This window comes from Molossus molossus, unplaced genomic scaffold (assembly GCF_014108415.1).
Source record: "Molossus molossus isolate mMolMol1 unplaced genomic scaffold, mMolMol1.p scaffold_m16_p_1, whole genome shotgun sequence".
NCBI classification, from domain to species: Eukaryota; Metazoa; Chordata; class Mammalia; order Chiroptera; family Molossidae; genus Molossus; species Molossus molossus.
The window spans coordinates 5,180,478-5,193,422 of NW_023425344.1; the positions used below are offsets into that span (position 1 = coordinate 5,180,478).

A 12,945-nucleotide genomic window follows, 5' to 3' on the forward strand; every position below is an offset into this window, starting at 1 on the left:
TACATCCTGGTGGGGAGACAAATGAAATCTACAGCCGGTTAGACAGTGGTGAGTCTCAATGAGAAGAGCAGAGCTGGGCGGGTGGGGGGGACAGAGTGGTTGGGTGGGGGGAGGCTTTAGATTCAGCTGACGTCGTCGGCAGGTGTGGGGAGCTTGAAGGAGGCTCCCTCCTAGTTGCTTCTCAGAGGAATGGGAAGCAGAATCGTGGGGAGGCTGGAGCGAGGGGGTGCAGAGGCTGAGAAGAAGTGTGTGACCTGGTCGTCTAGGTCAACAAGGAAGGAAGCGAAGTGGCACGAGGCCATCAGAAGCGAGTTTCCGTGGAAACCAGGGAAGGGCTGTTTTGCACCAGCTGGCTCAGCGCCCATGTGCAGCAGGATCAGAAGGCAGGGCTGGGGGTTACAGGTACGCTGAGCACAGGCTGGAGGGGAGCACGGCATGATGGGCCGTGAGGTTAGGCTGGGCGGGAGGTGGACAGGGAACTAAGGGGATGAGGCAGTGAAAGGCTTGTGGACGAAGGGCTGGCGGGACCGGGACACTGGAGGAGCTGCGAACAGCAATGGGAGGTGGCAGGAGGCCGAGGGCGCGGGAGGGAGACCACCACTCCTGTGCAGTCTCCCCGCACCCAGCTCACACCCGGAGGCGAGGTTCCGGCCCTACTAGCTGCACCCAGCTCCCACCCGGAGGTGAGGCTCTCGCCCTACTAGCTGCGTGCTTCGGTGCAGGTCCCGAGACCCACATGACCCGGGCTCTTCCGCCCGGCAGCACGGGCCTTGCAGGGCTGAGCGCAGTTAATGGTTGGGAAAATGTGGGCTTGAACCTGAATCTAACTTCAAAGGTGATACTCTGACCTGCAACCTGCTGTTTTCCCATGAAACCCCCACCTCCCCACCTCTCTCATTGGCTGTAGCATAACTCTGAGGTGGAGCCAACCATGGCAGATCCGGGGTGCCTTCCGCTGTCCCGGTCCTCTGTGGTTGTACAGGCGTGTGTGCCGGCCACACGGTGACTGAAAGTGCACTGCCGGTCCCGACGCTGGAGCGACAGTGGGGACACATGACATTCTCTCACAGGGCGCCGGAGAGCCCGTGGGGAAGGCAAGGAGCAAGGGCTCGGGTCCGGAGCCAGTGAGCAACTGCCCTGGGCAGGTGGTGTGGGGGTGAGGGGTCACCGGAGCCTTGCAGGGACATGCGGGTGTTTACCAGAGACGAGAACAGAGCGGGGAGCGGCTCGCACACAGTGGCAGCCGGTCAGGCTCCGTCCTGATGGTCTCTGAAGCCCACCGTCCCCGGACGGCTGGACTGGACCAGGCGCCTGTCTTTTTTTTTTTAATCCTCACAAGGATTTTTTTTTTCCCCATTTATCTTCAGATAGACTGGGAGGGAGGGAGGGAGAGAGAAAAAGAAACATCGATGTGAGAGGGACACATCATCAATTGGTTGCCTCCCGCACAACCCTGACCAGGGCCGGGGACCAAACTGCAACCGAGGTTAGTGCCCTTGACTGGAATCAAACCCGAGACTCACTGGTCCTCAGGCCGACGCTCTAACCGCGGTGCCAAATCGGCCAGGGCCCGGTACCTATCCTTGAAGGGTGAGGCCTTCATTTTGTTATTACTATTATGGCCTTTATATTAATAAAAATGCTGGAGGAAATATATTATCTAGAAAGTCATTTATTCAAATTAAATTATAGTATGCATTTCATATACAAATAAAATCTGTGTAAATAAAATTACAAAATACTACAGATTTCAATCATGTAAAAATGCAAAAATATTTTATGTGTGTATATATATGTATATGTATATGTATTTTTTTCCCTTTAGCATGACCACGAAGTACAGCAGTGAACGGTTTCTCCAGCCCCTGGCTCTGGGGACACCAGCGCCCACTCTGGCGCCGGCCCCCCGGTGAGCCCGCAGGCAGGCCTCTCCTCCCAGAGCTCAGAGGCCTCCAGCTGCCGGGTGCCAGGCGCTGACGTCCCAGGGCGCTAGGCTGGCGAGATGGCACCGGGGAACGGCGGGCTGCTGGGCGCAGAGGCAGCCTTGCTCTGAGGGGCGCTGGGGTCCCATCACTGGTCCAGCTCGTTCTCGTTCTGCAGCGTCTTCATCGCCAGCCCCCACAGAGTCATGCTGGAGAAAAACTGACCTTCGGAGTTCCTGTAGGCTGTGGCTGCCACCCGGCTGCCCAGGGGGTCACCACAGTGATTGTCCAAAGTGGCCAGAGACGAGCGGACGGTGGCCAGGCCATCCGCCGGCAGCGGGCCGTTGCTGGGGGAGGCGTCGTCGGCCGCGTAGGCGAAGGCCTGGTGCTGCGCGTGCTGCCCAGGGGCCTTGGGGAGTTTGCCGGGATCCACGCTGAGCTTCTCCTGCTCGCTGACTCCATGAGGCTGAGCCGTGGACGGGAACTTACAGTAGGTGCCGGCCGAGTGGTCGTCAAATTCTGTCACTGACGCTTCCACCGAGTGGACGGGGAGCTTAACGGCCACGGGCATCAGAGTCACGGACACATCTTGGGAAAACGAGTCCGAGCCCGGAGCCTGGTCCAGGTCGGCGGTCCCCATGGCCTGGGCGAGGCCCCGCAGCGCGTCCTGGCCCTCGTCCGCCGCCCGGCAGTGCATCCGCCGGTGCCGCCGCAGCACGGCCGAGCGGGTGAAGCACTTGTCGCAGATCTCACACGTGTACGGCTTCTCCCCCGTGTGAGTGCGCACGTGCCTGCGGAGGTCACCGGATCCCCCGAAACATTTCCCTGGGCAAAGAAAGAGGGATCTTCTCAGATGTGGGCACTGGGAGGGCCCCGCCGGGTCCGAGCACAGACCCTCGTTTCAACGTGAGCGGACGGAGCCGGCCCCACCCGAGGAGGACGTCTCCGCCTCCTCCCAGCGCAGTCCCCCCTGCCCGCACCCTCTTGTCGGGCAGCTCCGCGTGAGCCCCCGAGACCCCTGCCTGCGCAGCCCGCCCTGCTGGGTGAGCCAGGCTGCCGCCCTGCAGCTCTGGGACCTTGTCAGTTCCGTTACACCTCCGTGAACCTGGCTCGGCCGTCTACAAGGTAGAAGCGCCTTTCCGAAAGGCCTTGCGTTCAGCTTTCAACACAATTTTACATCTCTCTCCTGGTGGTTTCCTTCCTTTGTGTGTAGGATCGAGGTAGGGGATCTGTTTCCACTATTAGTCGGCAAGGAGATCAGAAGAGAAAAATCAACCGACCTCACAGAAGTCCTAGCTCTTACAAAGGAGGGAGACCTACAGTTACGTCCACACGGCTTAACGCCCCCAGCTGACCTCTCGGCAATCCAGCCCGGATCAAGCACCTGTGAGCGATCTAAAACACAGCCTTTGAACAAAATGAATGTCAATGCCCATGTGTGAAATATTGAGCTTTTTTTTTTCTGTTCACCTAAAAATAAAAGGCTTTACAAAGAGAGAGGCAGGAAGCATTTACTTGAAGTCAGTAAAAACTCAGGAAAGCGCTGATTCAGGCAGAAGCCCCAACAGTGTTCCCCTCAGGACACAGTGAGGACGAGGTTTAGAGAAAGGGAAGGGACAATGACATCCACAGAAGAAAGACTTCCCTCGGTGCCGATAAGCTAACCCAGTGACATGAATTCTAAACCATGTTAACTTTCAGTCCAGTGGTCATCAGATTAGTTAGTGGTCATAACAACTGCTTTCCTGTCGTCTCTGCAAACAGGTCTTCGGAGCACAAGGCTGCGTCAGGCCCAGTGCAAGGGTTATTTGCTGCTTCAACACCCACAGATTTGAGGCATCACAGGTGCAAGGCAGTTCCCCCGGGAGGGCAGCTCCGCTCTGTTGTAAAGGGCCCCACTGATGTGACTGTTTACATTTCTGTATACAAAACACTGACAGGGACCACAGTGATCCCCTTTCTGTGGTTATACTTCCACATGGCCCCACAATGTCAAGCTCAGTTACCTTCACTTAAAACCACAGTAAAAACATTTTTTCTTTTTTTTCTATAGAGGGGAGGGAGAGAGGAAGAGAGAGAGAGAAACATTGATGTGACTGGCTGCCACTTGCACGACCCCAACTGGGGCCGAGGACGAACCTCAACCAAGGTACATGCCCTTAGCGGAAACTGAACCCAGGACTCTCTAGTCCGCGAGCCAACGCTCTAACCACTGAGCAACTGGCCAGAGCCACAGTAAAAACATCTTTATGCCCTGCCAGTATAGCTCAGTAGTAAGAGCATCACCCGCGGACCAAAGAGTCCCAGGTTCGATTCCGGCCAAGGGCACGTACCTCAGTTGAGGTTTGTCCCTGGTCCCGGTTGGAGTCGTGCAGGTGGCAACCAGTCGATGTGTCTCCCTCCCTCCAGCTCTATCTGAAGATTTATGTAAAAGAATATCCTCGGGTGAGGATTAAAAAAAACCTTTTTTCCCCACTTTGCTGCACTGTCTTCGTAAGATACATTTTATCAGACACGTGACAGGTCATGGGTTAGAAGAAGCCTAACTGCTCCTCTGCTGGTGACATTTGGGCTGCTTCCGCCTCTTGCTGCTATACCTGAGATTCAATTAATATCTTTCTTTTCATTGTTTCCTTAAGATAAATTCTCAATAGTGAAATTACTGAGCAGAAGAGGATACCATTTTTAGGGTTCTTAATGTGTGTACATTTTAGTCATGGTGGGGTTCCCACAGCAGAGGAAAAGGGGAGTTATTCTCCTTTACCCCTCGAGTCGACAGGGGAGCCAGGCCCGACCCGTGTCCCCGCCGTGAGGAGGGCACAGTGGAGCAGCGTCTGTGGGGGCCAGCGGGCCAGCTGTACTGTGGCAGGACAGTCGCCTCTGCACTGTGCGGGCCTGCAGTCCCCTGGAGCACAGAGCAAGAGTGTTTCTACCTCAAAAGGGACAGGAGAGCCGACCTGGAGCGCTTCTAAATCCAGGGTAAGAGGGCTGCCCAGAGGGCCGGAGCCCACCAGGGAGAGTTTCGAGGTAGAGGCTGTACCACCAAGGGCTGGAGAAGAACCCACACCAGCGCCTAGAAGTGCAGTGGAATGCGGGGGAGGAGGAGGAGGGCGCAGGCTGTCTGTACAAGAGGCACATGACGCCAGGGACCGAGCGGGAGGGAAGGAGAGAAGCTTCAAACACTGCAGAGCCAGGAATGAGAAGCCATCTTAAACCGCACCTGTCCTGTGCAGCGAAGACAGTGGCGGCGCACCACGCGTGAGCCTGCGCAGGACGGCCCAGGTGGAGCTGCGGAGGGAGGGGCCAGCTGCAGAGCCCAGGCGGCGTGACCCCACTCAGCAGACTGTCCGCAAAAGGCAGAGCCACGCACAGGGACAGGCTGAGGCCGTGCGAGGCTGGGTGGGCGTGGGGAATGGCTGAGTGGGCGTGGACTACGAAGTGTTCTCCAGCGTGACTGGTGAGGAGCGCACAGCTCTGACCGCAACGAACCCTCTACGTGGTTGAGTTTCACGGGCAGTTTGTGGTGCGGGACTTCCACCTCAGTAAAGCTGTTTCTAACACTTGAACCTGTCATGTAAGAACATTCTCGCTCCCTTTCTCTTTCCCCCACTGCCCCAGCTGGGGAGTGAAGAGAAAATTTAACCTTACATCAAGTGGATGGTTGTAACAATGACTTGGACTGACACTGCACATTAGTGATTTGAGACCACGTTCGTGATGCAAAGTGACACGATGTGACTCTGAGAGATCAGAATAGTCATGGGCTGCCTAAATCTGTATCTAGGAGATCTGTATAAAATTTAAATGGGAAATAAAAATAAAGTTGTCTCTGGTTCTCTGGTTGTGACCCAGGTCCTGCCCCATTTTACATTCCAATTAAAATGTGAATGAGCCTCTGAACAGCCCCTTCCAGGTTTCCCACAACTGGACTGTCAAGCTGTGTACACACACACACACACACACACACTTCTTCAGAGGCTGGGACACACTGTCATCGCATGTAACAGGCGACTCGGCTCAGAGTCCCTGCTTCCTGGTCCTTACAATCAAGTACCCTGACACAGGGCTGTCCACTTCCCGCTCCTTTCTCGATGACTTCACCGGTGTCAAATGTCCATGGAAACACCCTTGGCTTCATAACATGAGCCTCAGAAGCCCTCCGTCTAAGCCGCAGCATGGGCTCTGATGCCCCAGAGGACAGACAAGCCGCTGACCCACGCCCTGCCCTCCAGATGCTGTTCTCGGGCCCCCCTCCCACACTTTCCACCGTCTACACCCCTCTGACCCAGACCAGGAGCGCTGCCCTTGGGACTGTCTCAGCCCTGGTCCCTGGTGCATCTTAGCAGCTCTGGACTCTTCACAGACATTCAGTATAAACACGATACGTGAACGTTCCACTTTCACCAAAACAGCCCAGGATGGGGCGGAGCGGCAGCCCTCCCACACCAGGGAGGACCGGGGACCGCCTGGGCGGGAGGTCACTTACCGCAGGCCGAACAGCTGTAGGGCCGCTCCCCCGTGTGCCGGATTCGGTGCTTTACCAACTTCCTTTGCATGTTGAAAGACTTCCCACATTCATCGCAGGTGAACACTTTATCAGCCGTGTGTGTCTTCTTGTGCTCCTTCAAATTACTGAAGTTACTGAACCCTGGGGAGACACAACAGGTGTTCAGCTGAAGGGCTGAGACCACGCCAATCAGTAATCTTGAAGGAAGCAGAGAAAACACGCAGCCATACCTCGGCCACAGATGTCACACAAGTGTGGCTTCTCTCCCGAGTGAATAACGATGTGACGCTGGACATCACCCGAGGCTGCAAACCTGCAATGTGAGTGGAGAACGCACCTAAGAGCCTGTGCACACTACTGCACATCCTTGTAACTGCGAGTCCCTGAGCTGCCCCTGACCTTCCTCGAATGTCATCAGAGGTGGCCTGATTTCATCTGAAATGTGCATTAAAAATATCTTTACTTTTCTCTCTTTTTTTTTTAAGGACTGCCTCCCTCACGACCCCAACCAGGGCCGGGGACAAATCGCAACCAAGGTACATGCCCTTGACTGGAATCAAACCCAAGACTCATTGGTCTGCAGCCGACGCTCTAACCGCTGAGCCAAACCGGCCAGGGTAGTGTTTTGTTTTTTACAATACTTTTCCTACCTAGTTGCATTAATCTTTCTTCAGAGATGGCCACCAACTTGGCTCAGCTTATGAGTAAGCCCAGCCCAGGCCCTGGATGTGGAGTCCAGGCCTTCTTTCCCACACTGACAGAGGAGTAACACACTGGGTTGGGCAGCAGGGAGGCCCGAGAGGCGGGGAAGGTCGGACTTGTTCACCACCACCTGTGGACACCCGTTTTCCTGAAATCCCCCTTGGTGTTCCCACAGTGAGCGCTGCTCTCTGCACGAGAGGACTCTGACTGTCCCATGGCCAATTCTTCCTCCCGGACTCCCGAGTGTGAACTTATCAGAAGCAGAGAAGTCGTATGTTTCTATCACAGCACTTACATACACAGTAGATGGCTAATTCAGCTAAATGCTGAATGAATGAGTGTAAAGCCATGTGGCTGATAGTCCTGGCTGATGCCTGTTGTCCTGCATGACTGTCAGAGGAGAGTATGTAGACTGCGATACATGACCCCAGCGAGGGGACAGGGCCAGCGTCTGGGCCTGTGTGCACACAGGGGCCCCCTCTTCAGACTGCAGCCCCCTCCAGGGTGAGACTGGGCCTGTGTGCACACAGGGGCCCCCTCTTCAGACTGCAGCCCCCTCCAGGGTGAGACTGGGCCTGTGTACACACAGAAGGGGCCCCCTCTTCAGACTGCAGCCCCCTCCAGAGTGAGACTGGGCCTGTGTGCACACAGGGGCCCCCTCTTTAGACTGCAGCCCCCTCCAGAGTGAGACTGGGCCTGTGTGCACACAGGGGCCCCCTCTTCAGACTGCAGCCCCCTCCAGAGTGAGACTGGGCCTGTGTGCACACAGGGGCCCCCTCTTCAGACTGCAGCCCCCTCCAGGGTGAGACTGGGCCTGTGTGCACACAGGGGCCCCCTCTTCAGACTGCAGCCCCCTCCAGGGTGAGACTGCCGCCAAGTCCATGCTCACCTCCCGAGCCCAAACCCACGGAGCCCTCAGGCTCGGCCCCCTCCCTCCTTGCGGCTGACTCCGGAAGTCCCGCGGGCCCACACTGGGGCCCTTCCTCCCACCGTCCTGAATTCTGGGCAGTCAGGCTGCAAGTCTCACTCCCCTGCAAGACACCTCTGTGGGGCGGTCAACTATTTTCATGGCCATTTTTGGAAAGAATGAAAACTTTAGTATAACATCAGTCTATTTCATGTAAAATCCCATTTCCTAAGACTGCTGTCCTAGATTTTCTTTCTTTGAATGAGCATCTTTTTCTTTTTGTTATTCTCATGTGTCACATGCAAGGCTCTGCGGAGGGTTGACGGGACCTGTGCTCCTTCGTGGCAGAGTGAGCTCCAAGCAGCCCGTGCACGAGCCAGCCAGAGAGCACTGCTTCCCAAAGGGGCCAGACCATGAGGTGTTCCCTAAGGGCGAAGGACAGGCCCAGCACTGACCTCTTTCCACAGACTTCGCAGATGTACGGCTTTTCACCAGAATGCCGACGTAAGTGAGTCTGCAAGTTACCTGCCTGCAAAAAAAGAAGAAAAAGCATACCAATAATGAAAGGGCTTCTTTTTGGGAAAAAAAAAAAGGTTATATACATTCAAATGGGGACTGAGATGCAGCCAGGCTCCAGTCCAACTTCCAAAGGAAGACTAGACATGCACAACTCGGAAGGAGCCATGTGCAGGAGGAAGGGCCCCCCAATTCTAACTGAGGAGTGTCCCTGCCTGGCGTCTGCTGAACCTGACTGGTCTCTGGACTGTGCTCCAGGGCCAAGGGCTGCCCACGAGCCTCTGGCTGTCCCACTGCAGGTCTGTCCTGTGCCACTTTTCTCTTAAACGGTGACAGTGCGGGCTGCTGTGGCGGTCGCTAGGCTTGCGTTTTAAACAGACCTTGATGTGTTATTTCATATACTTTTAAACTTGAACCAGCTATATGCAAGTATCACTTGGAAAAAAAGTAGCGCTTGCACAATATTTCAAATTCATTGTTTCTTCCTAAGAACCATGCTTTTGTTCAGAAAGAGAGATTTCCGAACAGCATTTCCTCTGCAATACGGCAGTTCTGCCTGACGGGCTCGTCACCGTCCTTTGTGTAGTCTGCACAGCAGGAGAGTCACCCAAGTCCTCCGTCGCAGGGCCTTCACGTTCCTGATTTCTGACAGGGCTTTACAAAGAATAACCAATTTAAATGGAGGTCTTGAAACAGACTTCCACGTACGAGTCGATAGGAAACTGTACTAAGTTGCCTGCAGTGCAGTGAAACTGAGCCTGTGAATGTCTCGGAGGGTAGACACGCTCCATCCACGCTTCCATCCAGGGCTCGGAGACAAATTCCATTGCTGAAATGTAACTGCACAGCCTCCATCTGTCACACCCTGCTTAATTTTGTATAGTGTTGGGTTGAAAAGCAAATGCTGAAATAAGTGAATACACCCAAGGGTAATAATGCGCAGGCGTTATGCACAGAGAAAGCCAAGGGGGATGAGCAGTCATACCCGGCGGACACGCTTGGCTTTGTAAGTGTGCGATTCTATTTGAAATACAATGCAAAGACAGTTCGTGGTTATAGGTTTGAAGATAGGTCTGAAGTCCACCTGGGAGTGGAAACATACAGGAATTATAAATCTGGCCTGGATTTTCTGTTATGACATGGAAAATTCTTTGTGTCTGTTCAGACTCAGGGAAACACTGTGTTAGATATTACCTCTTAGAATATGATAAATATGGTTTAGACCAAAAAAACCCCAAAACACCTCAGGTTTATTTTAGGTAACCAAAGAGAGAGTACTTGGCAAAACCCAGCTTTTAATAGAATGACTATGAATAACAATAATAAAGCAACAAATGCCAATAGCAATATATATGTCGTCTAGTCTGGCCTTTACACGCATTACCAAGTTACCCTTAGTAACTGGTATTAAAATGTCTATTTTCAAGATGAAAAACCGAGGTTTAGGTCAAGTGCTTGCTGCAGTGAGTTACACGGCTGGGCCCGGGGCTGACGAGGGCTTTGTGAGTGGAACTACCGTCTTACCTGAGGGAAAACCTGAGGACGCACGGTTCTGTGAGTCAACTAGCTCGTGTTGAATACTCAGTATGATAAGGAGTCACTTTGCCCTTCAGCAAACAGCTCACTGGAGTTAAGATAATGCACCACTGGCTGTTTTAAATCAGTCACTTCCAAATTTCAGAGAAACTCATCAGTTATATAACAATGCAAATAGCACCATCTGCTCAACCGTTAAATTAGATCCCTTGTTTCAAGTTACTTTGTAAACTATGTATTGCGATAGAAATTCACTCTCTGAATCAATTTTGAACAATGCGTATTTTTCCTTTTTAAGTAAAGCATAATTACTTGTTTTCCAAGGAAATATAATCAAATGGTCTTCCACTCAATATTATAATAAGCAATAATAAACAATTTTTAAAAATGTTTCTTTAGCTATTTAATAGTAGAAACAAAAAATGGAAATAATTATCCTTTCCCACAAAAAAAGGAAGACATATTAGTCTGATAAATTATATAAAAGAAGATTAAATAATAAAAAAATTCAGGCAAAAAAGTCCAATAATGCATTTACATAATTTACACCAAAGTATGTGGCAAAATGGGGCCCAAACTGTTTGACCTTTAGTCGTGTTTTCAGTTTGAGTAAACTTTGCTATGCTCTAATTAGACGCTCAGCACACAGATCACATCCCAGAGATCATCCACAGTGGGGCCATGAAGACTCGCAAGCGGTAACAGTAACAGGTTCCAGTGCTAAGACATCATTGTGAATGAAGCACTCTGCTACGCAGTTGCAAACAGCACTGCACTGATCATCACAACGTCCTTATACAGTAGCACTGCTCCCATCTTACAGAGTGGTGGGCCCGGGAGGGAGACTGAGTCTCGGCAGACAGTGGACGGAGGGCTCTAACCCGGGCTGTCCATGCGCAGCAAAGCCCGCTGCGGCCGAGTGTGCAGCTCTGCTAGGGAATGTCGGCAGCCGAGAGGGCGTGCTCCTCCTGAGCAAATGCGGCTTTCAACCAGGAGGAAGTTGTCCGAATTTTGAACAGAAACACTCTGTTGTAGAAAAGAACATCTGATTTGTTGAGTAATTTTTAAAATGCTGTTAACTCCTTCCAATATGTAGTTAAACATGAATAAGCCGAGCATGTTATTTTCTATCAGAGTACCCTTCTGATGGCCGCTGATTGTTTATATATAAATAGTCAGGAGCCCTGGCCGGTTTGGCTCAGCGGTTAGAGTGCCGGCCTGCGGTCCAGAGACCCAGGTTCGGTTCCCACTAAGGTCACGTACCTCAGTTGCAGTTTGTCCCTGGCCCTAGTTGGGTCGTGCAGGAGGCGGCCACTCGATGTGTCCCTTTCGCATCGATGTTTCTCTCTCTCTCTCTCTCTTCCTCTCTTTTCCTCCCACTTTATCTGAACAAAAAATGGAAAAATGTCCTCGGGTAAAGATAAAAAAAAAAAAAGTCAGGAAATCATAAAACTTTAGAGATAAAAGGATCTCAGATCTTAAGCCACCTAGTTCATTTTCAAGACTTTAGGATGTCACAAAGTAATAAAACTGAAAGGAAAAACATCTGGAGATTAACAAAGAGATGTCACCTAACAAAAATGATCACTATGCTGATAAAAGGATATTAACACCCAAGGTGTGGGAACTATCACCGTAAGAGATGAACACTCAATAACTTGGAAACAGTTCTCTAAACTACCCTTATGTTTGCATTGTCACCATGGGTGGGGTGACACTTTGTCACCTCTGGCATCGGGCCACAGCAGCGCCTTGGGAACCACACATCTATCCACGCGGCCTCGCACAGGTTGCTGTGTCCCCCCCATCACGCGAGGCCAGGGCAGCCACCCCTGCACACAGCGCTGTGGAGGACACAGCCTCTCGGAACCTGCCTTCCTGCACCGCGGCTCCATGTTTCTTTCCTCCTCCTGGGAGAGACGAACAACTCCAGTCCTCTCCCAGAGAGCTAATTTCACCAAGTGTTCCTTCTGCTAGGTCCCACGTGACAGGCAGCGAGACCTTCCTTTCTCCTCTGCATGCACCGGGCAGCCCCGCTTCTCCACACTGAGACTCAGCACTCTGTATGGAGACCTTTCTCACTCTACAGCACGACTCTGACCGCCTGGGACCCGGGCAGACAGAGTCCAGAATTATATTCACACGTATACTCTGTGGCCAAATCTAGGATCACAGTCGTTTCTTAAAGCGGATGTCTCGTACTGCTTGCTGATTCATTATTAGGGTTGTGGCTGACCAACCCTTCTAAATACTGAATTGAGCAAAGACTATGAACAAATCAATTCTCACTGATAAATCTGTTTTTTAACTTTTGAATATTCCAGAAGGGAAAATATTTACAAACTCTCGTCTACCCAAGCAAACATTCTGGCAACTGCGTGGGACCATTCCAATCCACTGCACCCAGACATTTATTTCAGTGCATTCTGGGAAACGGATGCTGGCTTGAGGTGAAGGGTGGCTAGTGGCATCATTTACTGTCTCGGGCTGCCCTCTTGGCCTACAAGGCCTCCTTGTCTTCTGAGCTCCCCTAGGCAATCTCTCACACATTTCCTGCCCCCGCAGACCACACCCTGTTCAGGCAGCAATGACCACTCTCTTCTCCACGCTCCCTGCACCCCCTCGCAGTAAGCACTCCCAGCGTCGGCGCGCCTTATGGTGTATGCATCTGCGTCCTCTGAGCACTGCGCTGCTCGCGGCCTCATCGGCCTCTGTCCCCAGCGTGTGGCACGGCTCCCCGGACTCCGCAGGCTTGCAACAAACGTGTACTGAATGACATTTTGAAAAGTCTTTGCTCACCAAAATTTCATTTCACTATGAAATAAAACAATATACATCTGAAAACCGTAACTATA

General features: G+C 52.4%; 1 protein-coding gene across 1 annotated transcript in view; it reads right to left on the minus strand.

The window, feature by feature from the left end:
• Nucleotides 1-1,883: 1,883 nt before the first annotated feature.
• ZBTB49 (zinc finger and BTB domain containing 49) overlaps nt 1,884-12,945 on the minus strand; it is a 28,607-nt gene continuing 17,545 nt past the window's right edge. The window contains exons 6-9 of the mRNA XM_036271643.1: nt 8,494-8,567; nt 6,660-6,742; nt 6,409-6,570; nt 1,884-2,747 (exon numbers count right to left, since the gene is read on the minus strand). Coding sequence (XP_036127536.1) covers nt 2,071-2,747; nt 6,409-6,570; nt 6,660-6,742; nt 8,494-8,567 — 996 coding nt within the window. The 3' untranslated portion in view covers nt 1,884-2,070. The remainder of the gene's footprint in view (nt 2,748-6,408; nt 6,571-6,659; nt 6,743-8,493; nt 8,568-12,945) is intronic.